At 39.3% G+C, this 13,860-nt stretch overlaps 1 protein-coding gene across 4 annotated transcripts in view; it reads left to right on the forward strand.

The window, feature by feature from the left end:
• The window catches only part of LOC124622046 (ADP-ribosylation factor GTPase-activating protein 2), an 84,145-nt gene that overhangs the window by 10,631 nt on the left and 59,654 nt on the right, over positions 1 to 13,860 (forward strand). For 2 of the 4 annotated variants that reach the window (XM_047147605.1, XM_047147606.1), the window contains exons 3-4: positions 2,006 to 2,137; positions 4,023 to 4,094. In XM_047147605.1, coding sequence (XP_047003561.1) covers positions 2,006 to 2,137; positions 4,023 to 4,094 — 204 coding nt within the window. The remainder of the gene's footprint in view (positions 1 to 2,005; positions 2,138 to 4,022; positions 4,095 to 13,860) is intronic. The other 2 variants (XM_047147607.1, XM_047147608.1) reach the window with 1 other exon arrangement.

A 13,860-nucleotide genomic window follows, 5' to 3' on the forward strand; every position in this document is an offset into this window, starting at 1 on the left:
CCCATAAGGCAGAACACAAACTGAGTGAGTGTCAAACAGCTGTATCTGAATAAAGATTGATTTTATAAATAAAAGTCAGATACTTTTTGAACAGCCCTTGTATTTATACATGTTACTCATTAGTCTTATCTTTTGTAATTTTTTAGATCCTTTCTGAGAACATTGGCAATAGTAAAACAGGCCTGTAGTTTTCTTTGTTTTCTGCGTAGTAACAGCATTACTAGTGTATGCTGTTAGGTACCCTTGAAAAGTAAGTGAACTGAAGACTCATTTACTATGTTTGTTTGTGGCACTTATATTGTGTGTGTGCACATCTTCAGGACAGAGACTGGAACCTCATAATTTCCTGCTGGCTTCTTATTTCCTTCATGACTTCAGGTTTTGTTGTAAGAAACACCATTTTGCTGTGTAATTCATTGTGGGGGCTACATATGTTTTAGAAAGATTTTGTTGCAATTTCTCCACATTATCAAAGTAGTAGTAATTCACAACATTTACCAATCCCTGGGAATTTTCTATTATTCTACCACCATCTTTGACTTGTACGTTAATCAACTTGTGCCTATCTTCCCCAGTTTCATGTTTTATCACATACTACTTTGCTTTTAATTTTTTTCTGCATTGTGTATTATTTTATCATCATGTGGTGTCCCCCACCACCACCACCACCACCACCACCACCACCACTACTTACTTTTCTACTGTGAGTCCCACAGTTATCACTGACTGTCAAATAAAATATCAGTAGCAAAGAAAAAAAATCTAAACTAAAAGAATGTTCTTAATTGAATTATGTTTGTTCCACTTTGAAAGACTTTGTAACGTCAGATGTTCGCACATAAACAAAATGTAGTACCGAAGCCTCACCTAACAGAAATCAAAACAGTAAGAGATATTTTCTAATGCAACAAAGAGATGTCAAATCTTCAGATGCGTAACGAGAAAAAGGTATACAGCAAAATATATATGTAAAATACATGCGGATGTTAACAGTTTGGTGCAAAGCATAAGTAGTTCGGTATGTAAACAAGTCATACTTAGATTATAACTATCAAAAATTCAGTGAACAAGTAAACTTCCTTTATAATAACCACCAAATATACTAAAAAGTATTATTCCAAAAGTGAAACAGGTAAGAAAAGAACAAGCATATAATTGAAACTTATGTTTTGACCTGCACTAAAATCACATTTCTCTCTTAGCAGCAAACTTGCTGTTTTGATCAATGTACTTTGGAACTCACTAATTCAAAAGAGAGTGAGTGAGAGAGAGAGAGAGAGAGAGAACTTGTATGCGCATGCATGCTCATTCTTAAATTACCTCTAGCTCCAGAGGCGCTTGACATTTTTAATCTGGTTTGTGTGCCTGTCGACTATTAAGTGTCTCAGCTGTGTGCAGATAGGTTACTTTTGCTTCTTGCTGTGCTTGTGTTCCACCCAGGACTTTCCAGTATCATATTAATGCATACAAAGAGATAATTAAGTAATATGCTTATCAAACATAGGGGAGTGAAAAAACATTTTTGTACCTTCAGCACTAGCCACTATGGAGGGCACTTCCTGTCTACTTACTTCAAACTTCAGATAATAAATTCATAATTTACATCATCATTACTTCCATCTTTTGGAGGCATAATTTGGCAGTGTAGTATATAACAGATCGAGATGTTCACTAGGTCTTAGTAAACGCCAGTATGTTAACTTCCTATCTTCTTCATCCTCTGTTTTGTCTCATTCTTCTTCCTTATTATTTTTTTATATCCAGTATCATTGAAACTATTGATAGATCTTTCTAGCCTATCTTTTCTCCCAGTTGTCGCTCCAGTCTCTTTCTTCCCCCCATTCTTGTCTTAATGTGATGTGTAACAAGCACTGCACAATCTGGAGCCCCAGATGTTCCTGTTTAGTCATTTAGTAAATAGACATTCATCCTCTTTCTTAACTACTTTGTGTATACTGAATCAGGTTCCCATTCAGCTGTGATATTTAAAAAATTGTTTTTTCAGATGACATTTTTTCGCCAGCATAATTGTACTTCAACAGATGCACAACAGAAATACAATTCACGTGCTGCCCAACTGTACAGAGAGAAGTTGCACCACTTAGCTATTCAGGCCATGCGACTTCATGGAACAAAGGTAACACAGTTTCAGGCCATCATTAATCATTTCAAATTGTGCTTCACATATAGTGCTGTTACATTAATAATAACTTTTATTAACTGTGCTAAAAATTATTCCAGGTATTACCCAGTACATAACCCTTAATCACCTTCTCTCATTAGCAATATGAGAAAATGTCTCAAAGAGCTTGTAATATATCTCGAATTTTTCTAATGTGTGAAGTTTTTAATAGGTTATTCATTCCAAACTGATGTGGATAAGTACATTATGCAGTTATTCAAGATATACTTCATTCTGTCTAAGGAAAAGTATGTTTCTGGTCAGCAGTAAGGATAGTTTCCCTGGAGATTTCATTTCTCTCAAGGGGTTTGACAGTCTGAGGATCTTTCATTGTGTCAGTCATGTCTACAGAAATCAGCAGATAGCATTAAAAGATTGATTGCACTTTGCTTCTTCTTAGTTTTCCCCTCATAGTGCTGCTGCTATCTTATTCGGGTTTTTCTTCTAGTGAAAAAAAGTATCTGCATAAGATAAAGAAATGCTATAGAGGAATTGAGTCCACTTTAAAAACACTCACTCAGAATGTTGTTGTTTTCAATTGATCCTGTAAACTGAAAGCTTCTTCATAAGATAAAGTTAGCAACAGTTCTATTTTTAATTGTTCAAAACGCCTTTTCTTTTATACTGTGCAAGACTAAAATATGATATGGCAGTGCCTGTGGTGTTACGAATAACAATGCAGTGTTCCTTTGGGCATGCACACATGTCTGAAGGAACAGGCACTACAGTGACTTCAGCTGTTATGAAATACATGAAATGTGTTCGCTGTTGCAAATACAAACAACCATCTGGGGAGACAACAGTGAAAATTTGTGCCGGATCGGGACTTTAACCCTAATTTCCCTCTTTACGTGAGTGGTTGCCTTAACTACGGTGGCTGTCCATGCACGACTCGTGGCTGGACCCAAACTTCCATGCTGGACCCAAACTTCCATAATCAACGTTTGTGCATAACAACTTGTACTCGTATACACATCAGGTAATCCTGTACAGGGGAGGACATTGTAATTGAAAGTTGCTGCCTAGTATGAATGCATATGGAGGGTTGTATCTGACCGTGAGTCATGCACAGATTGCCACAATGGTTGAGGTGACCACTTGTGTAAAGCAGGGAAACTGGGTTCAAGTCTCAGTTGGCACAAATTTTCATTGTCATCACTCCCTTATATAGCTAATGAGTGTTCATATTCGCAAATGCAAATACATTTAATATAACACTTTAATAATGAGCATACAAGCTCCAGTCCCTGTCTTTATTTCGGTATTTGAAGTATTAAAGTGCATGCCTATACAAAATAATTACGTATTCGCTCAATAGTATGATAATAACTGGTTGGTGTGGAACGTCTTTTATTCTAAGGCAGTTTAATCTTAATAGTGTTCTAAGTCAGTGTTTCACTTGTGAGGCATTTGAAGTATATTTAAAATATATGGATTGCGCATGGAATGTAATATACTCTTCATATTGTAAATTCTTGAGGAACCAGTAGATATAGAAGTTGCACTTGACTGAGCAGCTTAACATTTTCTGAAAATTTCAGGATGAGTAAAAACACAACTCACTGCAAATATAGACAGACATGGCAGGTATTAACACATGTTCATGGGAGGTAGCTTCTAGTTCTGGAAAGCAAAATACTAAGTGAACATAAATATTGTGCACTCACCAGAGAAAGTAGGATTGTGATTTCAAATACACTGTTAACAATTAGTGCTAATCTTCCTGTAAAATTTGTGTTCATATCAGTGTGAAAACAATGAACTCAAAAAGGATGTGAAAAAATGATTTTGTTAGCTCTCTGATCAACATTTATTGAATCTGTAATTCTCAATGCATTAGGATGATGAAAAATGGCGTCTCTGTGTTCCACAAAAACCTTTGTCTCCAACAGGAAAATCTACTGAAGCTACAGTAAGCAGAACAAATAATTGGTTTTATTCACTCACTCACTAACTGAATAGTGTGTGAACCTAAAAGCAGAATTGTTTGTGCATTATAAACAATTAACTCTTTCTGTGTGTATTCAGTAGCTGAGAATGAGAAATTTTCTTGTCACCATTATCTCATTATTCACTCTTCTCCCTATCCTGTTGCTTTTCTAGCTATGACTCAATATACCTGCCCCTCCCCAGCCCCTTTCCCCTTCTTGCATGTTCCCCTCAGTAGACTTAAGACTCTTCTGTTAGTGTGTGCATGGCCCCAAGCTATTGAGGCACCACCTTCCTTTCTTGTGCTACAGTCTCTTATCTCCAACTGTCCTTTCTCTTAAGTGCTTTCTCATGATAGCAGCCTTTGACATTGACCTGACTATCACCTAGGTTCTGGTTTCCTTTGCTTTACATTACCTATCGGCTTAATTTTTGCCCCCTTCTGGGCTTGACCTTCATTCTGAAAATTTTTCAGTAGTTTGGACCAACAGGGGAAGGACACCATCACCGTACTTAGCATGTACTGCACAAAATGTTACAATTTATCTGAGCACACTAGCTGCATAGACTCAAATACACACTTAAAAGCCAATGCGGTAGTCAAAACGAGCTGGTTGGGTTGTGACGTGCCTTTTGAGTAGAGGCCACTGACAACACAGGGATCACATAACTGATGCCTGAGCTGCTAGCTCCCCATACGTTCTGAGGAGTAGCTAACGCATCTTCTTAGGGCTTCAGAACTCTGGCAACAGCCCTCAAGCCAGATGCCTTAGCTTCGGCTAGATGGTGCCCGTGGATAGAGCCCTCAATGGGAGTGGATTATATCGGGGGATGTTTTGCATATGAAACATATCGTATTTAACCAGAAGAATGGTACAGCTGTTCAGACATGTGAATGACTGGGGACATACCATGACCATTGCGCCACATAACACTGAATATGGTCCAAGAAGTTATCTTCCACAGTGACCCTACTCTCTGGACTGATGAGAAGCTATGGGTGAATGTCGAACAGCTATGCGTACAGTTTGTCCAGCACATACAGAAAGGTCCCAAGGATAATCAGATACAGGTGCTTTCATTTTAGCCTTTGAAGGAAATGTCCTCCCAGGAAAAGTTAGTCATTTTTATGTCAGTTGTATGGAACACCATCCTCCACTTTTACTAGTGTGTCCAGGCAATAAGCAAGAAAAGAAGCTACAAGAATGTAACTCTATTGACTGCCAATCATAAACTGAGATGGGGGGGGGGGGGGGGAATAAATAAAAAAATTTAATGCCTACATCCTATTGACATAATTACCTATTACGTGAAAGTCATAACCATCAACCCCCACCCTCTTCCACAGTTTTTTCCATACCAGATCTCCCACCATCTCTTGTGGCTCTCACGGCTCCATCTTTGGAAACACTTCCACAGCCAGCTAGGGAAGCAGCTTCTTCCTTCTGCGTCTACAGGTGCAGGGTGCATATGCCCCAGAACAACTGGGAAATCCAGGAAAAACCTGAGAATTTTTTCATCTGGGAGAAAGCGGAGGAAAAACCTAGGGAATTTTTAGAATTTGGGGTATTTTTCATTGTTTTAATTTTCAGTTAAGTTTTTGTAATTTTGATGGTAAGAACTGATACTCTTGTGCAAAGAATTTTAGTTTAGCCCACTGCTGCAGAATATTCTGCAGCGATAAAACATAAACGAGAGAAAAACACCAAAATAAAACTTTAAGTTGCAAAGGAAACATACCATTTTCAACAACAAAACACAATGCGCACACAAGCATCTGCTGACAGCAAAGTTTGTCAAAGGCCTTAGGACAAAGCTATTCGATATTTCATATCAACAAACTACTTTCAAGTGAGCATGACATTGCAACTGTTTACGTTAGGTTTGTTAGAGTAGTTGCCAGCAGACTCATCGACATGCACAGAGCTGAAGTTACATATGAGCGGCACATTCTCCGGCTTCTGGTTACTTAAAGCAAGCAGCCAGATGCTACCCAGAAAAATTTTTCTGTCACATCCAAGCTGTCAGATTCGCACATGTTCAGAGCAGTCCAAAGTGTAGTGGGGGATGATATACAGACACTGTATCGTGGCAGTTTTAGGTGAGGACCAATTTGAACTGTAATTGCGTAAGATAACCAGTAGAGGTCAAAAACTCCGAACTACCATTGCCAGCTGCAGCAAACAACTGCACTGTAGGCACTACCAAATGCTTTGTGTACTCCAGTCTGCTTAGTGTCATGGATTTCTTGCTTGCTTGCTTATTTATTTTTTTTTAGGGGGGAGGGGAGGGGGGGGGGGGAGAGAGAGAGAGAGAGAGAGAGAGAGAGAGAGAGAGAGAGAGAGAGAGACACTAATCCTGGTGCATAAAGGGATTGAATGCAATTCTCGCCACAACAACAGGAATGAACTGTCGCTATGACTGTTATGTCAGTTCGGCTTTCATGGAAGCACAGAACGCAGACATAGGATGGCAGCCCTCTGAGAAGGAGGTGGGGCTTATTCCCCCGCACTGCTGCTCTCCCCTCAGACAGTTGAAAGTTCTCACCTGTTTACAGTCATGACCCACTGCCATGATACACTATCCACATAATAGTCTTCAAGTGACCCATGTTTACATTTTGCGATTTTGCTGTTTTCTCTTTGTTTAAAGCTCTTATGTCAAATAAAAACAAAAACGTATATCTGTGTCTGTGAGCTATCAAGTGAATTATAATGCATTCACATAGTAACATATGACTAAAATATGTTATTAGTTCCAGTTTTCTGATTTTATTTTATTTTGACATTATTGGCAATCAAGCATTAATCGTCTTGCAGAACAATGTTGTTATTTTTGTCAGTTTGCTAAAAAAATTTGGCTTTCATTAATCTGCTCCACAATGACATTCTACTTGTTTAAAGTGAAATGCTTCACTCCACATTACTGGCTAGTTTCAACTGTTTGATGAATTTCAAGTGCACATTTTCAGCTTCTGGCACATATGACATAATGCCATAATAAAGAACGAAACATGAGATCATACAGTACTGGTATTCCAAGAAAATTGACATTCCGAAAACCTCACTGAAAAGCTTAACCAGGTTGGGGCTTACTTCAGTGTGAATCGGGACATACAAATATGCGTTTTAATCCTAATCACACAGTTTAGTATGGTTTCTGAATTTCTGATGCTGTTTGTGTATTCTGATTTCCTCTTCCTTTTATGACATAATGTAAGAACTATTAATGCTGTATACATACATAAATGTTAAAATGGAAACTCCAGATAGGAATATCAGCAACACAGAAAAAGATAAATTACTACTTACCATAAAGAAAACATGTTAAGTTGCAGATAGACTCAATTAAAAGACACTTACATAAAGCTTAAGGTCACAGCCTTCATCAGCAAAAGAGAAACACACATCATTCACACAAGCACACCACATGCACACATAACTGTCAACTTCAGCATCTCAGGCCAGAATGGAATAAATCTTCACTTGAAGATGACGAGGCAGGGAAATTTAGTCAATAGTATTGAATAAAATATTTTGTTTCAAAAATATTGACAGCTTTAGCAAAATTTTACAAATGTGCATTCTGTGAAACACAATGTTTTTCGATCACAAGACATGTTTCAACACTTGTTTGGTACCTCCTCTAAATGTGATGTTATTTCTTAATTTGTGTTGTTTACATATTAAATTTACAGAATGCCACTCTTTGCTAAATTATAGACTGGCAGCACACTGTGTTTTATCATTGTAACTCCAGACAACACCTTCTATTTACTGCTGGAATAGAATATAAACTGTCAGTTATTCTTTTTCTTGGCTCTGCAGATAACCTTGTTAATTTTTTGTATGATTTGCAAAAGTCATGGAAAACTTATTGTCCTCAGTCCTGGGTATACACGTAACTATTTTTTATTTTTTTATTTTTGCAAGAAATATGTATGCATTCTTACTAACGATTTACAGTGCTGTGTGGTTGTAAACCTGATTGGAAATGCTACATAACAGTATAGCAGAGTACGAATAAAAAAAAATCTATGTTAAAGTCACCACATAGCAAAATATTAGGATGCTGTGAGTTGTATAATCCAGTTTTTAAATGAATATTATGCCTAGGACTGCTTTCTTATTTTGCTTTCCTTGTCTGGATAGGATATGAAAAAGCATTTGCCACAAGTACAGTATCTCCATATGTCCCATCAAAACAACATGCTGCAGTGCTGCACATGGTCACTTGATGCTCCACTAACCAAACTAATACCAAACAGCAGTGTGACGAAGGGTGTATGAGCAGAGCAAACACCAATCATGGGCTACCTACATCATCGTAGCTGTACATGCGCCATAACAACTGCTTTCTGGTGCTATCTGGCAACTGTTCAAATGAACCTACTTCTAACATCTTGCAGGAAAATATTTTGAATGGTGGTTTGAGAAGTGTTCCTTTCAAAGTAAATTTCCTTATACGTGAAATTAATTATGTTACATTTGAGAATGTGCAATAGATATCTTACATCAAAGAGCTTATGATTCTCATTCCAAACTTAAATGAGCCTGCACACTTCCAATATTTATTGACAATACTAGTTTGTCAAACCTTCAATATATTGAAGTGAAGTCACACGATCAATAACATTGACAAAAATTGTCAGTTGACAGTGGGATTTTACAAAGTCAAGGTGTCGAACATTCAAAAGAAAGCATGTGCTGCAATTTTATGACCTGTAGATTGCAAGCAACAGAAAACAACAAATAAGGGGAAATGGGTGTGAGATTGGTTGAAAATAGAAGCAAGTGTGGTCACTTGTTAATTTACTGACTAAAATCGAAATCACAGATGTGAATAATTTCATATGTTATTTTCCGATGAGTTCTGGATTGTACGGCAAGTTATTAGTATCAATACAAGATAAAATAGAAAAGTAAAGTACGTTAATGAGAGAGGCAGTTGCATTCAACAAGGGATTAGGAGTATCTTTGAGACATCTAGTGACAGAGTTTAGTTCATCGGCAGGCACAATTAATAACATACTATGGAAACTTGTTAAGCTGTTATATCTGCTTAGCAGGGCACCTTTCTTCCCCACCCCCCATCCCCACACCCACCCACCCACCCACCCACCCACCCACCCACCCACCCACCCACCCACCACTACCCCTTTGTGATAATTGGTGAAATTGACAGGCATTTCGCAGACTGAGTAGTCATTGCAGAGATATGATGTATTTTTCAAAACTTCTATGTAACACAACAATCTGTACTATATTTTCAAATTAATGAAGTAAACAATGTCATCATAGAGAATCTTCAGTCAACCATTTTAAAGTGGCATGTACAGTGATTACCCTTGCACAGAACTGTTGAAATTCTTTTGTGTTAAAATAGTCCTTAAAATAGAATCCGAGGTATAAAATACATAACAGCAAATGGAAAAAGAAACAGTGCACACTAACACTGCATGGCTGGTTCATGAAGCTTGGTCAACATCTGAATGAATGGAGAATAGCATCAAATCGTCAATATTTGATCTCACACGTTCAGTATATCTTGACAATACTGAGAATATTTTGAAGTCCATCAATACAGCTCATCAATGTTTCTAGGATTGACAATACGTAATATGTGCCCTCAGACAGACTGTATATTGACAGTTTGACATTATTATTGATTATGTGAGGGACCCGTTAACACTTAGAAAAATTTTGGGTCCAGGAAAGCCAGCCATTTACTTCATTATTTAAATTTTTACTGGTACATTTGTGTCTAATATATATTAAAAGATAATAAACACAAAACAAAGACCAAAATTATATGTGAAAACTTAGCTTTTCTTGTAGTTATACTGTATATGTTAATTTAAACCATTAATTTATCCTGTTTGTGTGGCCATGCTACCTAACAGTGATGTTGCTATTGGCTGACTACATCATGTGTTCTGTGCTCTGAATCTCCACTTACATTGATTTGGAAGATTACTTGACGTGAGCTATGATTGACAAAAGTGCACCGCAATCTCAATTTCAGTGCTTCAGAAACTTAACATACTATATTTAGTGCAATTTGTATTTAGATTTTAATAATAGGAAAATATGCATTGTACATCTTGCTGTGCATCAAAGATATTTCCAAAAAGTATTGTTTAACACAGAAAAAGTGTATTTTCACCCAATAAAGTTTCATTTTTAACTGGGAAATTCTGAGAATTGTTTTTCTTATCCACATATACACCATGTGATTGACAGTACTTCCTCTCAGAACCCATCTCCCTGGAAACCTATGTATCAGAGGCTTGATACCAGACAGTAACTGAAGGGTTCTGTGCGTCCCGGGGCTGCTTGCTCTTCATCCGTCCACATTCCTACAACATACAGACCTTCGCACGAATCTCGGCCAGCAAAAGTTGTGAAAAACAGGGATGAGCAACCCCGAGGTGTGCCACTTCCCTCCGTGCAGTAGGATTCTGAATGAACATTCATTGATGTGGTTCCACTCCCATCAGTGACAGGCATTATCCTGGTACTTGACTGAGCCCCTGGCCCTTTCACACATAACTTGGACACCTATAACATGTTCATTCATTAGAACTATATCAGATATTATTGTCACCTGCCAGAATTATACCACCTTACTTCCCACTCTTATGAAATTTGCGTTGCTCTACAACAAACACGCTTTACTTGGACCATTCCCAATTGCTCCAGTGTTATTAAGCATTTTTCTGAATCGTGCTGGCCCTGGGTATCTGGATGCGTCTGTGCGTTAGTCTGCACAGGTGTCATCAGTGAATGAATGGATACCTCTTCATACCACATCGGAAGCAATATAGGTGCGAGTTTAAACAACCCCAGTGTTCACCATTTGTAACATCTATTTACTTCCAGGAGGGCCACTTTCTTATGTAGAATTGACCAATTTAATCCCACAAATGTTGCCTCTCCCCTCCTTTTTCTTCAGTTTGAGGACTTCAATGTGGACCACGCTTAGGGAGTACCACTTCATCTGGTAGGGGCATTTTGTTTGAACAGGTTTTTACTTACTATAATCTGTCTCTCCTCGATGATGGGACTCGTACCCACTTCAGAGATGCCAGTGGCACCTTCTCATCTGTTAACATTAATAATCTCATCCCCTAATCTTGTGGCTTTACTGCTTTCGTCACTATATGGCTGTTTTTGTGACAGTGACCACTTTCCACTGATCCTTTCAGTTCCTTGCCACTGCCTGATGGACCAGTTACCTCACTGAGTGCTTTGAAGAGCCAAGTGACAGTTGTATGCCTCTGCTGTTACCGTGGTAGTCTCTCTGTCAGATTGCATTAAAAAGGTTGTGCAAGACTTTTCCATCATGATCACCCTTGTGCTGGAACTGTTATTCCCCTTTCTACAGGTCCCTTCTATCACCGTCTGGTGCCCTGGTGGACAGAGGACATTGCTGTAGCAGTTCAGGATTGCCAAAGAGCCCTGCAACATTTTAAGTGACGTCCTTCACACACCAGTCTTGTCACTTTTGAATGACTTCGTGCTGAGGCTCACTATTTCATAAATGCAGTTAGAAGGAATGCAGGAGTGCTGCATCTCTTCCCTGGTAATGGATGTCTCTTCATCCCAGGTGGGGGCCGAGCTTCAAAATCTTCTGAGCTGCCAAAGATCAACAACTGTAGAGGACCTCTTCTTACATGGTGTTATTTATACAGACATATCACCTAGCTGAACAGCCTGTGACCCACTTTACAATGGCATTGGCATTGGCATCCTCTTCTTATGCACATAAGCGAGAAATTGAAGATATCCCACTATCCTTCAACCCTCACTGTGCTGAGTTATATAATGAATTTTTCACTGAGTGGAAACTGCTACAGGCTTTTTCCCCATCCCACAAAATGGCCTCAGGACCTGATTTCATTCAGTCAGATGATACATCTGAATGTTATGTTCAAATGTGTGTAGACTCCTAAGGGACCAAACTGCTGAGGTCATCGGCCCCTAGACTAACACTTTACTTTAACTTATGCTAAGAATGACACACACACCGATGCCCAAGGGAGGACTCGAACCTCCGGCGGGAATCTGAATGTTACCCAAATGCTCCAGCTCCTCAGGGTCTACAACTGTATTTGGCTGGACGGTCTCTCCTTTGCAACAGTGAAGCAGTATCATCACCATTCCTATTCTTAAGCCAGTCAAAAATGCAACATCCATCAACAGTTACCAGCTGATTAGCCTCATCAACATATGCTGCAAACTGCTTGAAAGGATAGTTGCCCATCAATTATGCTGAATCCTTGAGTTTTGGGTCCTTTTGTCCCCCTATCAGTGTGGCTACTAGGAGGGACATTCAACAACTAACCATCTGGTTGGATTGGAAACAGCAATCCAATAGAGTTTTTCTAAATGTCGTCACCTTGTTGCACTTTCTCTCTCTCTCTCTCTCTCTCTTTTAATCTACATAAGGCGTACAGCACTGCCTGGCACCATCAGATTTAACTTGTCATCTATGTTGGGCTTTCAAAACTCCCTACCATTTTTTATTTGTCAGTTTTTATCCCACCAGTTGTTCCAGGTTAGCGTTTATACTACACTGAACTCTCCACGGTCCTTCATTGCCATCAATGAGCTACTGACATCTGATGGGCCACTGGTCACCCTGCACTGTATCTAGATGACTTTTCCATTTGGTACAGATCTCACTCTGTAGCTCTGGCTGAACGCCAACTCCCAGGAGTCATCTGACAGGCCTCACTTGGTGCCTTTACAGTGGTTTCCAGTTCACTGCCGCATTAACGCGGGTGATGCATTTTCTGTTAACCATACGACAAGGTCCATCATGATCCTGAATTCTACTTGGGTACATGGCACATGGACGTTGTTGTGCAGTCCTGGTTTTTGGGATTCTTCTTTGATAGAAGGCGGTCTTGGCTGTGCCGTATTTGTCAACTAAAGGCAAGCTGCATGTGGAAGCTTGACACTCCCTGCTTTCTCATCTGTATCTCTTGAGGTGCCAATGTCGCTCTTCTTCTCCATATCTACCGGGCTCTGGTCCAGTATTGCTTGGACTGTGGTTGATGGGCTTAAAGCTTGGCAACACCTTCAGTTTTTGAATTACTAGAACCTGTCCATCATGGGGTTCAAGGGGCCACTGATGCCTTTTGAACTAGTCCCATAGACAGTCACCTTGCCAAAGTGGGATCTTCCCTCTTCAATTGCAATGGTGCCAACTCTTGGTCTCATGTGCAATTGCCATTTGACTATTTCCTGCTCATCCAACATATCCTATTGTATTCTATTTGCATGTGTAGTGCATAAATCCCCTGACAGCTGCCAATGGGTGATATTACCAGTTAGCATGTGCCTTTCAGCTTTCTGCTAGAACCCCCACCCCCCTCCTCAGAATATATTCCCGTTTTCCCATGTCTCCCCCTCCTCTGCCCCATTGATTGGTGCCCAGGCCATGAATTAGGACCAATCTGTGTCAAGATCCTGAAGCAGGGGCGGTCGAGAACTCAGCTCGTGAGCTATTCCCTGCCGTGAGTGACGTAAGCGCTCAGCACAGCTGCACGGTTCTCCCATCGCCGCAGTAGCACTCCATCTGAGCATGGGGAGAGGTAAACTGCGAACACACTGCATATGACTTGGTTTTATATTTCATATTTCACATAGATCACAGACAAAATGTATTTTCAGTATTTAATTAGTTTTGGCACAGTGAAGAAATAATTTTTATCAAGTACAAATTGTTGGCATGCAGACAGA

This window comes from Schistocerca americana, chromosome 7, assembly GCF_021461395.2.
Source record: "Schistocerca americana isolate TAMUIC-IGC-003095 chromosome 7, iqSchAmer2.1, whole genome shotgun sequence".
NCBI classification, from domain to species: Eukaryota; Metazoa; Arthropoda; class Insecta; order Orthoptera; family Acrididae; genus Schistocerca; species Schistocerca americana.